The sequence below is a fragment of the Pelophylax lessonae genome (assembly GCF_965119305.1).
Source record: "Pelophylax lessonae genome assembly, chromosome: 3".
In the NCBI taxonomy this organism is placed as follows: Eukaryota; Metazoa; Chordata; class Amphibia; order Anura; family Ranidae; genus Pelophylax; species Pelophylax lessonae.
The window spans coordinates 656,356,438-656,374,815 of record NC_138770.1 but is presented as its reverse complement, the minus strand read 5'-3'; the positions used below and the strand labels follow the sequence as shown (position 1 = coordinate 656,374,815).

The 18,378-nt window shown below is 43.8% G+C and overlaps 1 protein-coding gene across 6 annotated transcripts in view; it reads right to left on the bottom strand.

Moving 5' to 3' along the window:
* Positions 1-18,378, bottom strand: part of EML6 (EMAP like 6) — a 321,021-nt gene that overhangs the window by 135,258 nt on the left and 167,385 nt on the right. For all 6 annotated transcript variants that reach the window (XM_082249282.1, XM_082249283.1, XM_082249284.1 and 3 more), the window contains exon 12: positions 15,898-16,004. In XM_082249282.1, the coding sequence (XP_082105408.1) occupies positions 15,898-16,004 (107 nt within the window). The remainder of the gene's footprint in view (positions 1-15,897; positions 16,005-18,378) is intronic.

The window sequence follows — 18,378 nt, the reverse complement described above, 5'->3', positions numbered from 1 at the left end:
CTATGCTGGTACGTTAAAGTGGTAGTAAACTGAAGAACTGCAAAATCCGCTGACAGGCAGGTTTTCTATACCAGAAGAGCCCCTTGTGGTCTCTTCTGTCATAAGTGTCCCCCATGCCTGTCAGCTACTAATGTGATCTGAGGTGCACATGCGCAGCTCAGACCACATTTATGGCCTGCTCTGTGTGCCATGGCGATGTGTCTCCCGTGTGCATGTGCAGGAGTGTAGTCACCTCGGTCCGGCCATTTAAGTGCCCGAAGATACGAAACCCAAAGGAAGACTAAGCGAAGATGGAAGCACCGGGGGTGCAGTGACAGCGCTGCTTGTAGGTAAGTCTGTCATAATGTGCATACTAGTACATTATGACTTAAACCTGCAGGGGGGCCTATTTTTTACATTTTTGCAAAGACTTTACTACTGCTGTAAGTGTTCTCAGATTAAGATATCATTGACCATTTGTACCCACAAAGCAGGAGTGTGGGGAGTGGTCTCTAGAGACCCACTTCTGGGCTATCGCGCTACAAAACAGCAAACAAAAAATCGCTGTGTATATGGGCGGAGTAAAGCGCTTCTCATGCAGGCAACCAAATGTGCAGATCTTGGGTTCCTCTGGCAAAGTAGCCTTAAATACTCTGTTTATGGTGTCTAGGACAAGAGTACAGCACCTGGTTAGTTTAGGGAATCTCCACATCATGTGTATCAATGTACTAGTATAAATGTCACAACATGGGCATAGGAGGGTGTCTCTCCTGTGCCAATTGAAACGTTTCTGAAGGGTACGATAGGACTGATGTATAATGAAAAGTTGGGTAAGGTTTTGAGTGGCAGAGAGAGATTCCTGTATCACATTATTAAGTATATCCACCCACTTTTGATAATTAATTCGACTAATATCAGATTGCCAGTATTTTCTACAGTTCAGGGAGAGAGATTTTGATGATTGCTGTATCATAGAGCTTAAGAATTCCGGGATTTGTCCCCGCTTAGAAGCAGAGGTCAGGGTATGGTTAAGTACAGCAGGCATGGTATAAAGCAGTGGGGATGATGTAACTTGTGCCTGCTTGGGGTGGCTGTAAACACTGAAAAAAAACATGTGTTAGGCAAACCAAGTTCTACCTTTAATGTTTGGGAGTCTTACAACAGCTGACCATAATATAATTGTGGGATGTAAATAAGGCCTTGCGATGACCAGCTATCAAGTTCTAGCTATGGTTTCTACAAAGGGTAAGTTCAACTGTGCAGCTTTGACCATAGTTAGATAATGTTACCGCTATACAGTCAGGTCCATAAATATTGGGACATCTACACAATTCTAATTTTTTTGGCTCTATACACGACCACAATGGATTCAAAATGAAACAAACAAGATGTGCTTTAACTGTAGGCTTTCAGCTTTAATTTGAGGGTATTTACATCCAAATCAGGTGAATGGTGTAGGAATTACAACAGTTTGTGTATGTGCCTCCCACTTTTTAAAGGGACCAAAAGTAATGGGACAGATTAACAATCATAAATCAAACTTTCACTTTTTAATACTTGGTTACAAATCCTTTGCAGTCAATTACAGCCTGAAGTCTGGAACGCATAGACATCACCAGATGCTGGATTTCATCCCTGGTGATGCTCTGTCAGGCCTCTACTGCAACTGTCTTCAGTTCCTGCTTGTTCTTGGGGCATTTTCCCTTCGGTTTGTCTTCAGCAAGTGAAATGCATGCTCAATCAGATTCAGGTCAGGTGATTGACTTGGCCATTGCATAACATTCCACTTCTTTCCCTTAAAAAACTCTTTGGTTGCTTTCGCAGTATGCTTCGGGTCATTGTCCATCTGCACTGTGAAGCGCCGTCCAATGAGTTCTGAAGCATTTGGCTGAATATAAGCAGATAATATTGCCCGAAACACTTCAGAATTCATCCTGCTGCTTTTTTCAGCAGTCACATCATCAATAAATACAAGAGAACCAGTACCATTGGCAGCCATACATGCCCACGCCATGACACTACCACCACTATGCTTCACTGATGAGGTGGTATGCTTTGTATCATGAGCAGTTCCTTTCCTTCTCCATACTCTTCTCTTCCCATCACTCTGATACAAGTTGATCTTGGTCTCATCTGTCCATAGGATGTTGTTCCAGAACTGTGAAGGCGTTTTTAGATGTTGTTTGGCAAACTCTAATCTGGCCTTCCTGTTTTTGGGGCTCACCAATGGTTTACATCTTGTGGTGAACCCTCTGTATTCACTCTGGTGAAGTCTTCTTTTGATTGTTGACTTTGACACACATACACCTACCTCCTGGAGAGTGTTCTTGATCTGGCCAACTGTTGTGAAGGGTGTTTTCTTCACCAGGGAAAGAATTCTTCGGTCATCCACCACAGTTGTTTTCCATGGTCTTCCAGGTCTTTTGGTGTTGCTGAGCTCACCGGTGCATCTTTCTTTTTAAGGATGTTCCAAACAGTTGATTTGGCCGCACCTAATGTTTTTGCTATTTCTCTGATGGGTTTGTTTTTTCAGCCTAATGATGGCCTGCTTCACTGATAGTGACAGCTCTTTGGATCTCATATTGAGAGTTGACAGCAACAGATTCCAATGCAAATAGCACACTTGAAATTAACTCTGGACCTTTTATCTGCTCCTTGTAAATGGGATAATGAGGGAATAACACACACATGGCCATGGAACAGCCAATTGTCCCATTACTTTTGGTCCCTTAAAAAGTGTGAGGCACATATACAAACTGTTGTAATTCCTACATCTTTCACCTGATTTGGATGTAAATACCCTCAAATTAAAGCTGAAAGTCTGCAGTTAAAGTGCATCTTGTTTGTTTAATTTCAAATCCATTGTGGTGGTGTATAGAGCCAAAAAGAGTAGAATTGTGTCAATGTCCCAATATTTATGGACCTGACTGTAGGTGTGGGCCATTTATGTACCTCCCAAAGACTGGCCAAAAAACTTCCAGAGATGGCATAATCTCATCTGGCCTTTTTACTAGGACATTGCTAAAACACTCCCAGCCACCCCCACCATTACAGGAGTGAGCTCTTAAACCCCCACACATATGTGGTCCACTATCTCCTCCGTCGCAGCATCGCTGAGCTCAGAACTGGGGGCTCAGGGGGTTTGAATCGGCTGAGAGTGTCTCAGCAATGTCCTAGCAACAAGACAGGACAGGTAAATACTTTCTCCTGGGTTTTTTTCAGCCAGGCTTCACCAGGTTCGTAAATACCCTACAGCTGTAAGGAGGGCATTCTTTAACTTTGGACAAAACTGCAGTTTGTTTTTGTCTACAGGTGCCTGTTACCTGCATAGGAGTGTTTTGTTAACACGAACCCTAACCCTTTAAGGGGGAAGATGTGTGAACATCCAGGTTGTGTGACTTGCACCTACTCTCAACAATATGTATGAAGTATCCTATATCTGGTATTCTGCACTTATGTGCAGTTGTTAGTTTCATCATATTAGTTACTGAAACCACAAGGGAAACATATGAAGTCAAGTTATTTGCTTGTCAAACATGCTGTACTTAGTATATACTGTACTAACTGATTGGTATCAAATGAATCAAGAATCCCTTTTAGATTTAAGTGAGGCCAAGAGCTCACTATAAGCCAGAAAGATCTACATGCATTTCAGTAGGCTGTCAGCCTATCAAGTTTCAGGCAACAAGGGAAGGAACAGAAGGTATTTCGGCAGCTAACAGTAGGCCTGAAATGTATTTCCACTTTTGCAGACAAATTGGGATAACACCTACTTTATATGCGTTACATGTTCCCATTCATATAGTATACATTAAAAAAAAAAAAAAAAAAAACTTTTGCTTACATTTTTACTTACTCTTTTCTAAAAACTCCAAAACCAGTTTTCACCTGCAATATAATGTTTAAGTGGGTGATGTGGAGTTATGTTTACTAAAATTACCCTGTTTGTACTGTTCTGGCATATCTCATTATCAGCTGTAAAGTAGATCATGACATACAGTAAGTGGTAGGCAAGTGTGTTAAAGCTAAACTACAGGTATGAATGATACTTAAGCAGAATTCCAGGCAAAACGTAAATTACTCTTAAAAATGTTCCCTCCCCCCCTCTTAACACCTTTTTTCACTAACCCGTGTAAGAAAGTTCTGTATACTTACCTATTTTCAAGCCACCCCTGTCCGGTCATGTGATTTCCCCTGTGTCAGCAGCGACAGCTGCCGGGGACAGGAGAGATCACTCGACAACCGTAAGTTGGTTAATGCCTGGGAGTAGTGACGTCACCCATAGGCTCCTATAGCCCATTCCTTGCTGGCTTGTCTCTCCCTCTCCCCTGCAGCCACTGCTGGCTGACACAGGGGAGATGGATAACATGACTGCACCAGAGCGGCCTGAAAACAATCAAATATGCATATTTTTCTTACACAGGTTAGTCAGAACAGGTGATGGGAGGGGGGGGGGGGATGAGAATAATAAGGTGTTGCCTGGAATTCTATCTTAATTGCATACTTACTCATGCATATCTCATACTTGAGGGGCCACTGGGGAAGTTTACAATCACTGTAATAGTCAGCACTACTACAGTGATCTTGTTAGTGTTACAAGGTCTCAGGTGTGAATGGGGAGCAGGTGTGTTAAATTTGGTGTTATCACTCTCACATACTGGTCACTGGAAGTTCAACATTGCACCTCATGGCAAAGAACTCTCTGAGGATCTGAAAAAAAGAATTGTTGCTCTACATAAACATGGCCTAGGCTATAAGAAGACTGCCAAGACCCTGAAACTGAGCTGCAGCACAGTGGCCAAGACCCTGCAGTGGTTTAACAGAACAGGTTCCACTCAGAACAGGCCTCGCCAAGGTTGACCAAAGAAGTTGAGTGCATGTGCTCAGTGTCATATCCAAAGGTTGTCTTTGGGAAATAGATGTACGAGTGCTGCTAGCATTGCTGCAGAGGTTGAAGGGGTGGGGGGGTCAGCCTGTCAGTGCTCAGACCATATGCCGCACACTGCATCAAATTGGTCTGCCTGGTTGTCATCCCAGAAGAAAGCCTCTTCTAAAGATGATGCACAAGGAAGCCCGCAAACAGTTTTCTGAAGACAAGCAGACTAAGGACATGGAATACTGGAACCATGTCCTGTGGTCTGATGAGACCAAGATAAACCTTTTTGGTTCAGATGGTGTCAAGCGTGTGTGGCGGCAACCAGGTGAGGAGTACAAAGACAAATGTGTCTTGCCTACAGTCAAGCATGGTGGTGGGAGTGTCATGGTCTGGGGCTGAATGAGTGCTGCCAGCACTGGGGAGCTACAGTTCATTGAGGGAACCATGAATGCCAACATGAACTGTGACATACTGAAGCAGAGCATGATCCCCTCCCTTTGGAGACTGGGCTGCAAGGCAGTATTCAAACATGATAACGACCCCAAACACACCTCCAAGATGACAACTGCCTTGCTAAAGAAACTGAGGGTAAAGGTGATGGACTGCCCAAGCATGTCTCCAGACCTAAACCATAATAAGCATCTGTGGGGCATGCTCAAATGGAAGATGGAGGAGCGCAATGTCTCTAGCATCCACCAGCTCTGTGATGTTGTCATAGAGGAGTGTAAGAGGGCTCCAGTGGCAACCTGTGAAGCTTTGGTGAACTCCATGCCCAAGAGGGTTAAGGCAGTGCTGGAAAATAATGATGGCCACACAATACAATGACACTTTGGGACCAGATTGGACATTTTAAATTAGGGGTGTACTCGCTTTTGTTGCCAGTGGTTTAGACATTAATGGCTGTGTGTTGAGTTTTGAGGGGACAGCAAATTGACACTGTTATACAAGCTGTACACTCACTACTTTACATTGTAGCAAAGTGTAATTTCTTCAGTGTTGTCACATGAAAAGATATAATAAAATATTTACAAAAATGTGAGGGGTGTACACTTTTGTGAGATTATATATATATATATATATATACACATATACACACACATACACACACACATGCAGTTAGGTCCATATATTTTTTGGACACAGGCACAATTTTTGTTTTTTTTTTCAGGTATTTACCAAAACATATTCAAGCTACAGTTATATAATGGATATATGCTGAAAGTGCACACTCTCAAGGTTAATTTGAGGGTATGTACATCCAAATCGGAGGAAGGGTTTAGGAATTACAGCTCTTAAGAATAGCCATCCCCCTTTTTCAAGGGACCAAAAGTAATTGGACAATTGAATCAAAAGCTGTTTCATGGCCAGGTGTGGGCTACTCCTTCCTTATTTCTTCATCAACCAAGCTGGTAAAAGGTCTGGAGTTGATTCTTAAGGGCCACACACACTATAAGATTTTCTGAAGACTTTTTCCTTCAGATTTACCTTTTCTATGTAGTGCAAGGGCCTGCCAGATTGCATACAAATTGAAAGTGTTTAGGTTTGACCTCATATTATATGGTTTTGGTAAGTCTGAAGGAAACAGTCTTCACAAAATCTTATAGTGTGTATGGCCCATAAGAGTGGTATTTGCATTTGGAATCTATTGCTGTGAACCTACATCATGCATTCAAAGGAGCTGTCCATGCAAGTCAAACAGGCCATTGTAAGACATTGAAAACTCAACAAATTTATCAGAGAGATAGCAGCAACATTAGGAGTGGCCAAATCAACAGTTTGGTACATTCTGAGGAAAGAAGAACGCACTGGTGAGCTCAACAACATACAAAGATCTGGACGTCCACGGAAGACAACAGTGGTGGATGATCACAGGATGCTCTCTATGGTAAAGAAAACCCATTCACAACATCAAAAAAGTGAAGGACACTCTCCAGGAGGTGGGTGTATCATTGTCAAAGTCTACAATCAAGAGAAGACTTCACAAGAGCAAATACAGGGGTTCACCACAAGGTGCAAACCATTCATAAGCCTGAAGAATAAAAAAAGCCAGATCAGACTTTGCCAAAAAAACATCTAAATAAGCCAGACCAGTTCTGCAAAAACATTCTTTGGATGGATGAAACAAAGATTAATCTGTACCAGAATGACAGAAAGAAAAATAGTGTGGAGAAGGCTTAGGACAGCTCATGATCCAAAGCACACAACGTCATCTGTAAAACATGGTGGAGGCAGTGTGATGGCATGAAAACGTATGGCTTCCAGGGGCCCTGGGTCATTGGTGTTTATTAATGATGTGACCAGTGGTGTATTTAGGTTTTGTGCTGCCCTAGGCCTGACTAAACTTTTGCACCCCCTAATTTAAATATGACCCACCCCTTCCTGTAAAGGCCACACCCCTTCCTGTTTCTGACCCGTTCTGTCATCTGTAAACCACAGATCACATCCACAGTGTATCAGTGCCCATCAGCGTAGCCTCATCAGTTCCCATAAATTCAGCCTCATCAGTGCCCATCAGTGCAGCCTTATCAGTGCAGCCTCATTACTGCCCATCAGTGCAGCCTCATCAGTGCAGCATATCAGTGCAGCCTCATCAGTGCAGCCTCATTACTGCCCATCAGTGCAGCCTCGTCAGTGCAGCATATCAGTGCAGCCTCATCAGTGCAGCATATCAGTGTAGCCTCATCAGTGGCCATCAGTGCAGCCCCATCAGTGGCCACCAGTGCAGCCTATCAGTGCCCATTAGTGCAGCCTAAGATATTTGGACTTGTGTTAGCTGCCACTGATTGTAATTACAGGAATATTTTGCTTATTTGTATAATGACTAGGAAGTCCAGACTCATTACACAAATAAGTGAAATAATCAGGGCAGCAAACACAAGTCCAAATATCTTTATAAGATTGGAGTAATCTTACTAATCCAGTGACATATTGCGATAGTACATATAAGGTGAGCAGGTCCAAAATATTATTGCCATCATATACAATTAAAAGCCTTAATTGTATATGATGCAATTCAGCATGCTCGCTCAAGGACAAGGATGTTTAAAGAAATTAAATTATATTATTGACATGATGTCTGCCATACCTGGGGGCGGAGGAGGGTAGGTGGAGCATTGGGCTGCAGTGCTACACTTATTAGCATTGGGGGCCGTCTGGTCAGCTGTATGAAGTGTGGTGGGCGGCCTGCGGTCTGACCGAATGTCCTCACCCACCGGTATTATCATACTGGCAGGTAGCAGTGTGAGTGCTTTATGTGGGTGCCAGACTTATTTGCCTCCTGGACCCTGCCCTCTTGCCCAATTCGTCCCATAAGACTGACACTATACTAAAAGTGTAGCAGCAGGGAGGAGGAGGCTGTTTTTTTTTTTTTTTTTTGTGCGGGGTGCAGCTCTTTTGCTGCCCCCCCCTGCAAAGTGCCGCCCTAGGCCTGGGCCTTGTTGGCCTAGGCCAAGATACAGCACTGTGTCACGCATTAAAATTGCTCACACTTGTGGAATGGCGACAAACTGGGGTACTTACAAATCTCCATAGGCAATGCTGTAAAAGTCTTTACAGGTTACCAGTTTAGAGTTCTGGTGCCAGAATTATTGCTCTCTCTCTGATGTTTGCAGTGATATCTAACATGTGTGATGCGATCACCGTTTACGTATGCCTGTAGGCAGTGGTGTATTTTGGTTTTGTGCTGCCCTAGGCAAGACTAAAATTGGGCGCCCCCACCCTCCTCCTCCTATGTAAATTTGCCGCACCTGTTAGAGGGGGTGGAAGAGAGGGGGGGTGGGTAAGGGAGGATGAGGGGGAGATGAGAGAGAGAAAGAGGGTGGGAGAAAGAGAGAGGGAAGGTGGTGGGAGAGAGAGAGAAGGTGGTGGAAGAGAGGGGGGGGTGATGGGAGAGAGAGAGAGGGTGGTGAGAGAGTAGGGGGGGGTGATAGGAGAGAGAGAGGTTGGTGGGAGAGAGAGAGAGGGAAGGTGGTGGGGGGAAGAGAGAGAGAGAGAGAGAGAGTGGTGGGAGAGAGAGAGGTGAGGGAGGGAGGTGGGAGAGAGCGAGAGAGAGAGAGAGAAAGGGAGGTGGGAGAGAGAGAGAGAGAGGGTGGTGGGAGAGAGAGATCGTGGATGAGAGAGAGAGAGGGTGGATGAGAGAGTGAAAGGGGGGGTGAGAGAGAGGGAGGGGAGTGAGAGAGAGGGGGGTGGGTGAGAGAGAGGGGGGAATGGAGAGAGAGAGAGGGGGTGAGAGAAAGAGAGGGAAAGTAGGAGAGAGAGAGAGGGGATGGGTGGGAGAGAGAGAGAGAGAGAGGGGGTGGGAGAGACAGAGAGAGAGAGGGGTGTGGGAGAGAGAGGAAGAAGGGAGTGGGAGAGACAGGGAGAGGGGGGTTGGGGGAGCTCTAGGTGCGGAGGAGGAGGAAGTTAAATCCTCCTCCCCTTTGAATTATGGGCAGGTCCATGGAGTCACGACCGTAACGCCACTGGTTGCTAGACGCCAGGCAGCTCTAGCAACCAATGGCCAATAGAGTCTCAGATGGAGGCGGAAGCCATTATTTTGCTGCCCCCCTGCAAGGTGCCGCCCTAGGCCTGGGCCTTGTTGGCCTAGGCCAAAATACAGCACTGGATGTGACAGAAGACAGAAGCAGCCGGATGAATTTCATCAGTGTTAAGAGATATACTGTCAGCCTAGATTCAGCCAAATTCAGCAAAGTTGATTGGAAAGCGCTTCACAGTACAGATGGACAATGATTTAAAACACACTGCAAAAGAAACCCAGGAGCTTCTGAAGGAAAAGAAGTGGAATATTCTGCAATGGCCGAGTCAGTCACCTGATCTTAAACCAATTGAGCATGCATTTCACTTGCTGAAGGCAAAACTAAAGGCAGAAAGACCCACAAAAAAACAACTGAAGACAGCTGCAGTTAAGAGTCTGGCAAAGCATCAGAAAGGAGGAAACCCAGTCTTTGGTAATGTCCATGGGTTCCAGACTTCAGGCAGTCATTGACAGTAAAGGAATCTAAACAAAATAATAAAAAGTGGACATTTCATTTATGATTATATTCATTTGTCCAATTACACTGAGCCCCTGAAAATGGGGGGACTGTGTATAAAAATGGTTTCAGTTCCTAAAATTTGTACTTGACATTCATGTTCAACCCCTAGAATTAAAGCTAAAAGCCTGCACTTCAAATTTATTTGGATTGATTCATTTAAATTTTATTCTGGTGGCATACAGAGACAAAAGTATGAAAATTGTGCCCGTGCCCAAATATATATGGACCCAACTGTGTGTGTATATATATATATGTATATATATATTTTTTTTAATATAATGTATAATCCTATAATAGCCTGTATGTACAGCATTTTGTTTAGTAAAGTCCATTAATGCACCACAGAGGATTTCTTGCTTCCTTGCTTTTACAGCAAAGAGCCTTAAAAGACACAAAGCAAAAGAGGGAGCCTCTTGCTCGGCACTGACGCCATTCACACAACGCCTTGAATTTTCTTCAATGAATACAAGGCATTCTCTGATTGGACGCGGTGGAGATTGTGACATCAATTACTGCCCACTCTCTTCACCTCATCCAATCAAGCAATGAATGCCTCATATACATTAAAAAACATAGGGTGTTCTGTGAGTTGCAGCAGTGCTGAATTAGCAACCCTTGTGGTATGCAGTGAGGCAGCCACCCAACACAAGACCCAGAAGATTACAGCGATCGCTGTAGTAGTGCCAACTACTACAGTGATTGTCAGCTTCCACAGTGGTTCATTAGGTATGAGATACAGTGGGAAAACAATTATTTAATCACCTGCAGAAGTTTGCCCACTTACAAAGCAAAGAAGGGTCTATAGTTTTTATCATAAGTGTATTTTAAATGATAGAGACAGAATATCAACCAAAAATCCAGAAAAAACACATAATACAAATGTTATAAATTGCATTGCAGTTCAGTGAGTAAAATAATTATTTGATCCCCCACCAAGCAAAAATTATTCTGGTTTCACACAGACTGGCTACAGTGTGTTCTCATGTCATACACAGATTAGTCCTGTCAAATTAAGAAGGTGCTCCGAACGACAACTCGTTATGTGTATAAAAGACACCTGTCCACAGAATCTCTTTCTTCCATTCAAACCTCACCATCATGGGCAAGACCAAAGAGCTGTCAAAGGACGTCAGGGACAAGACTGTAGACATCCAGAAGGCTGGAAAGGGCTATAAGACCACCAGTAGGAAGCTTGGTGAGAGGTAGACAACTGTTGGAGTGAAGGGCCACTCCATGATCTTATTGTGCTTCTTCTTGAGCTACTTGACATGTCGGTATGTTTTGGGTCATTGTCATGCTGGAAGACCCATCCACGACCCATCTTCAGTGTTCTGGCTGAGGGAAGAAGGTTCTCATCCAAGATTTTACAATACATTGCCCCGTCCATTGGCCTCTCAATGCAGCAAAGACGGCCTGTACCTTTAGCAGAGAAACAGCCCCAAAGCATGTTTCCACCTCTGTGCTTGACTGTAGGGATGGTGTTCTTTGGGTCATAGTCAGCATTTTTCTTCCTCCAAACACAGTGAGTCGAGTTAATGCCAAAGAGCTCAACTTTGGTCTCAACCACAGCACTTTCTCCCAATTCTTCTCTAAATCATTTAGATGTTAATTGGCAAACTTAAGATGGGCCTGTACATGTGCCTTCTTGAGAAGGGGGACCTTGCATGCACTGCAGGATTTCAATCCATGGCGACACATTGTGTTACCTATGGTTTGCTTCGTGACTGTGGCCCCAACTGCTTTGAGATCATTCACAAGCTCCTCCCATGTAGTTCTGGGCTGATCCCTCACTTTTCTCATGATCATCCATACCCCATGAGGCAAAATCTTGCATGGAGCTCCAGACCGAGGGCGATAAGTGGTTATTTTGTATTTCTTTCATTTTCAAATAATCGCTCCAACAGTTGTCTCCCTCTCACCAAGCTTCTTGCTGATGGTCTTGTAGCCCATTCCAGCCTTGTGCAGGTCTACAGTCTTGTCCCTGAAGTCCTTTGACAAGTCTTTGGTCTTGCCCATGATAGTGGATTTGAATGGAAGAAAGAGATTCTGTGGACAGGTGTTTTTTTTTTTTATACACATAACGAGTTGTCGTTAGGAGCATCTTCTTAAATTGACAGGACTAATCTGTGTACCACATGAGCAAATACTGTAGCCAGTCTGTGGGAGCCAGAATTATTGTTGGTTGATGGGGGATCAGATAATTATTTTACTCACCTAACTGCAACCCAATCTATAACATTTGTATTATGTGTTTTCTGGATTTTTGGTTGATATTCTGTTTCTGTCATTTAAAATATACTTATGATAAAAATTATAAACCCTTCATTTCTTTGTAAGTGGGCAAACTTACAAAATCAGCAGGGGATCAAATTCTTTTCTCCACTGTATATACATACATTGTGCCAAACTGGACCAACATAACTATGCAATATAGATCATACCTGGAATAAAGCCCCGTACACACATACTGATCGTCGGCCGAACGATCGACCGTCTTTTGTCCAGGGCTGTCGTGTCTGTTGAAAACTGTAAAAGACTGCACACTAATTTTGTCGGCCAACAACAGCCGACTGCAGAAGTGATGTCATGTGATGGTTAACTTTCCTTGTCTTTTTTCTTTTCTGAGCATGCACAGTCTTGCTAATCTGCTGTCTGTCGGCCGAAATCTGTACTGACTGGCGAACAATCGGCCGTTCTGGTGTTGGCCAACAAAAATTTTAATGCTTGCATGACAGATTATCTTCGGCCGAAAATGCGCTGTCGGCTGTCGGAAGCATCATACGAACAAGCCTACAATCGGCCGTCGGCCGAATATTTACGGCCAACAATCGGTACGTGTGTACGGGGCTTTAGGCTTTACCATACTTGCCTACCACTTTTCACTGTACCCCTGAACTTACACCTGAATTTCATTGTAACACTTGCCAGGGGTCTTAGCTGTAAGCCGGGAACCCTGTTTATTAGTAGATTGTAGTGATGTGAAATGATGCAGCCACGAGTGAAAGGCATCAGTTCTAGTTAAGATAAATTGGTTCCTGGGTGCACTCAGTGGAAGCCATTAGTACGCTCTGTACAATCTTCCTGTCAATTGAGAGAAGCATACAATAAATGAGCTGCCACTGCAGTTATGAATGGCTGTTCTGCGAAGAGAAAATGAATAACTAAGCTTTTACTCTAATTAAAATGCTGAATGTTTCCATCAGATAACGCCAAAAATACAGATATGGGCTTAGAATATACAAAGAAAGCTGAGCAGGCAAGGGGAAGAAAATATTATTGCCACTCATTGTTATTCTGGGAGCATTAAGCCTTTTGTCCTTCAGACGACTGTGTTTGCATTAAACATTTATGAAGTGTCTATAAATGCTTATTAGGAAATTAATTGTGGGTGTTCTAATAGTAGTTATTTGAAGCAATGTAGCAGTTCAATGAATTACATGATTTTCTTTACCCACAAGTGTATTTATCATAATGCAAATAACATACACACAGTTGGGTTTACACAGCTCTGGAGGGGGAAGTTACTAATACTGGAATAGCCAGAATCTGGAGCAGCTGTGCACGACAACCAATCAGCTTCTACAATTCTTAGATTGTAAGCTCCAACAAGCAGGGCCCTCGGATTCCTACTGTATTAAAGTGTATTATATTTGTACTGTCTACCCTCAAGTTGTAAAGCGCTGCGTAAACTGACGGGGCTATATAAATCCTATATAATAATAATAATACAATTCATTTTCAAATCATAAATAACAAGCTGAAGGTATAGGCTGATTGGTTGCTATGCACAGCTGCTCCAGATTAGTCTGTTCCAGTTTAAGTAAATCCCCCCCCCCCCAAAAAATGTGCAAACCCAACTACTTTAACCTGTAAAGGACTAAACTATAGGTGTGTGTCCAGGGTGTGCCGGATGTGGCTGGGCATACCCTAATCACCCTGTGCGCAGAGCTTTTTTTTCAGCACAATGTTGTTTTCAGCACAGTCAAGCACAATGTTGTAGGGTGGGATTTGTGTAGAGGGGAAAACTGGGAAGGTGGAATGCAGTGCAAAGTGAGAGCTGTGAGGGAGGGGGGTGGGGGATGGTGCAGAGGTAGGAGATCTGGGGGTGCAGAGGTGAAAGATGTGGGGTTGCAGAGGTGAAGGCTATAATTGAGGGTGCAGACGTGACATGTTGAAGGGGACGGAAATACGTTGTGGATAATGGGGTGAAAAGATAAGCTGTGATTAGGCATGCAGAGGTAATTTGTGGACTGGGAGGTTGAGCTGTGAATGGTGGGAGCACAGAGGTGGGATGTAGACAAGGGGTACAAAGATGAGCTGTTGATGGGGGAAGAAAAGGTGAGCTGTGGATGGGGTGAGAAGAGGTGAGCTGTGGATGGGGGGAGAAGAGGTGAGCTGTGGATGGGGGGAGAAGAGGTGAGCTGTAGATGGTGGGGTGTAAAGGTGAGGTGTCGACAGTGGGAGAAGAGGCGAGCTGTGAACCTGGAAAGGGGACTGTGGATGATGGGGTTCATAATTGAGCTGTGGATGGGGGAAGAAGAGGTGAGCTGTGGATGGTGCGTTTCATAAGTGACCTGTGGACGGGGGGAAAAATAGGTGAGCTGTGGATGGTCGGGTTCATTTGTGAGCTATGAACAGGGGAAGAAGAGGTGAGCTGTGGATGGTGGGGTTCATAGGATTGCTGTGGACAGGGGAAAAAGAGGTGAGCCATGGATAGTGGGATTCATAGGTGAGCTGTGGACTGGGGAAGAGGTGACCAGTGGAAAATGGGGTTCATAGGTAAGCAGTGAACGGGGAAAAAAAGAGGTGAGCTGTGGATGGTGGGGTTCAAAGGTGAGCTGTAGACGGGGGAAGAAGAGGTGAGCGGTGGATGGTGGGGATCATAGGTGAGCTGTGGACAGGGGAAGAAGAGGTGAGCTGTGGATGGTGGGGATCATAGGTGAGCTGTGGACAGGGGAAGAAGAGGTAAGCGGTGGATGGTGGGGTTCATAGGTGAACTGTGGACAGGGGAAGAAGAGGTGAGCTGTGGACAGGGGAAGAAGAGGTGGGCCGTGGAAAATGAGATTCATAGGTGAGGGGTGACCAGTGAGGGGACAAGGTCACCAAGATCCCAGGGCTAACATGCCCAACTGCACCCCCCCCCCCCCCCCACAAGATGTATGAGCGTTATGTGTCAGCTATCCCCTACCCAAAAAAAATAAATAAATTCCCCCTCCTCCCAGTACAAATCTGCTTTCCCTGCTGAAGTCCGCCCAGCACAAACGCCCCCCCCCCCCTTCAAATTTCCTCTCTGAGTACACCACCTCTCTCCCCCCACTCCAAATCCTCACTCACTGAAAAAAATCCCCTGTCCCCCGCCCCTCCTGGCACAAATCCTACCCCTCCCCATTCTCCCTCCTAGCACAAATACCCCCCCCCCATTCATCGCTACTAGCACAAATCGCCCCTAAATTTTTTCAGCACAATACTCCACCTGTTCTAGCACATCCCCCCCCCCCCCAAAAAATGTCTCCTCCAAATACACTTCTTATGCCCTGCTGCGCCCCAAAGTTCCCCCTCCCAACACAAATCCCCACTCCCCATCTACTCACGGTGCTCCTCCCCCATCTCAAATGATACCACAGTGCCCAGAGCAGCCGTCCCCCCTGCCCACCCAGAATATTATGGGAAATCTAATATCTCACAGTTGTCACCAGAAGAAGAGAGGAGTTTAAATCATCCAAAGGAGATACCTGTACCAGTTACAACTTTCTAAGAGGGGAAATACCCTCTCACTGTACAGATTTCCTCTCACTTCCTGTTGTGTCTCTTGTACAGGATAACAAGGTAAAATGCCCCCCAATGGGACACATATAGCAAAAAAAAAAAAAACTAACAAGGATTTTAACCCTTTCCTAAAAAAATGACACACACACTTTAAAAAATGTCTGATACTTAGGAAGGAGAAGAGAATAATATTTTTATATAGAAAAGGTATCGGAAATTCATCAGTCTGAGTTTACTACTTACCTGGCGCTCATAACTGATTTGAGTCTCCTGTTCAATGTCTGAGTCTAGTTCGGGCACATCAGATAGATCTGAATCCGATTCTTCACTGCAGGAATCAATAATCCCCTCTGAGAATAACAAATGGACAATGTAATTTATATTCAATACTATTATAGTCTGAAGGCACATGCAAACATTGGCAGTGTTCATCATAGATTGTGGACATTATAGAATACACTGAAAAATTCCAGCAACCATCCCATGATTTTCATTTCTTCAAAAAGCATCTCAAAGTATCCCTCAGAATTTAAAGCCTATGTTCAGCCATTTATTTATTTTTTTCTAGTTTTAGAGGATTTGTTTTAAGGCAGTATTAAACCCAAAAGCAAACACTTCTTATATCGCAGCTTACCAATTTTTATACGTGATGGCTGCATTCGTTTTCTTTCTTAGGCTTTTTATTTCTTCTAATTTCATCTGCAAAAATTGTGAATGGAGACAGTTTCCCCAAAGCAGTTTCCAGGGGGAAAAGGGAGGGGGAGGAAAAAGGATTTGGACTTTCTCTGTACTTTAAGCTCAATACACAGGAGATAAAGATAAAAATATATATAATTTTTATTTATACAAAGGGATATAAAATCATTTATTCAGCAGTTTGTTCACAAAACAAGTAATGTGTAGAATTATGAAACTAGCCGGCCAATCCGAACATGTCGGCCGTGTCCCTGCTGAGCGGGCGGCGCTGCGGGGGCTTCATTCTAAGGTAGTTCATAATGAACCAGTATACGATGCATACAAAAAAAAAAAAAAAACTAAAATAACTCAAATGGCAATTTTTTCTTTTCTTTACACATTACATTATTTTTCATTACATTTCTTTCAATTTGATTGAAGCAAAGAGTATTATGTCCTATTTTATTGCCATCTTGTTTGATAACCTAACGTTCAGGAATTCTATATCTTTAACCACTTTACCCCCGCTCACATTGCTGCTACTGCGGCAATGTGGCTCGTTATCGTCCAGCGACGTAGACCTACGTCGCTGGACTCCTCCCTTTGTGGGTGGCGCGTGTGCGCCGCCGGAGGCTCGCTACCACTGTATTCAGTCACAGCGGGAGTCGGGCCAGGGGAGGAGCGGCAGTGATCACCGGCGCTCTTCCCCGATTGTCGGGGAATCGAGTGTGGAGATCCGCCCGCTTGTGTAAACAGAGCGGGCGGATCTCCTAAGTGACAGACAGGGTCAGATTGCAGGGTTCAGCATAGCTGAACATGCGATCTGTCCCTGTGTCACTCAGTCACCTCCCCCCACACATGTCAGTAAGCACCGGGCATACATTAACCCCTCCCTCTCCAATAAAATTAACCCCTTCCCTGCCAGTGTCATTTTTACAGTAACAGCGCATATTTATAGCACTGATTACTGTAGTAATGTCACTGGTACCCCCAAAAGTGTCAAAAATGTCAGTCAAGGGTCTGATCTGTCCGCCACAATGTCGCAGTCCCGCAAAAAAAAAAAAAAAACGCAGATCGCCGCCATTACTCGTTAAAAAAAAAAACACCAAAAATGACAGAAATCTTTCCCTTAGTTAGTAAACGCAATAACTTTTGCACAAACCAATCAAAATACGCTTATTGCGATTTTTTTTTACCAAAAATATGTAGCAGAAAACAAATTGGCCAAAAATGATAAAAAAATTTTATTTTTACATTTTTTTGGGGGGAATTTCATATTAAAAAAATGTGAAAAATATTGTTATTTTTTCTAAATTTTCGCTCTTTTTTTGTTTATAGCGCAAAAAGTTAAAATCGCACAGGGGATCAAATACCACCAAAAGAAAGCTCTGTTTGTAAGAAAAAAAGGACATATATTTCATTTGGGTACGGCGTTGCATGACCGCGCAATTGTCAGTTAAAGTCGCACAGTGCCGAATCGCAAAAAGTGGCCTGGACGTAAGACAGCAAAATCCTCCGGTGGTAAAGTGGTTAAAATAAAAAAAGTTATTCAGAATCGTGATCTTTATTCTAAGCAAAAAAAATTGTGATTCTCATTTTATCCAGAATCGTGCGGTTCTACCTCTGACATGAAAAATGAACAAAGCATATCCTTATATTGTATGTACTTGCCTCAATCCAAAGCACCTAGTGTGATTTCTGTCTCCTTTCTCATTGCTGTGTTCTCTGCATGAGTCACTTCTGACTGTCTATGCCGACACTGAGCAATCCCGGGAGATGGCCTCAACATATGTAGGAGGATATTTTTAATCTCTGTGTATCACCAGAGTCCAGTCACTTCAATGGGTATATGTAAGGCCCCTTTCACATATACGGTCCGTTTTTCATCCATCCGTTGACGGATGAAAAACAGACATCAATGCATCCCTATGTAAAAACAGATGACAACGGATGATCATCCGATTACATCCGTTTTCATCCGCTTCCGTCAATTTCCGTTTCTTTGAACGGATGAAAGCCCTATTTTTATTCCGTTAAAAAAACGGATCG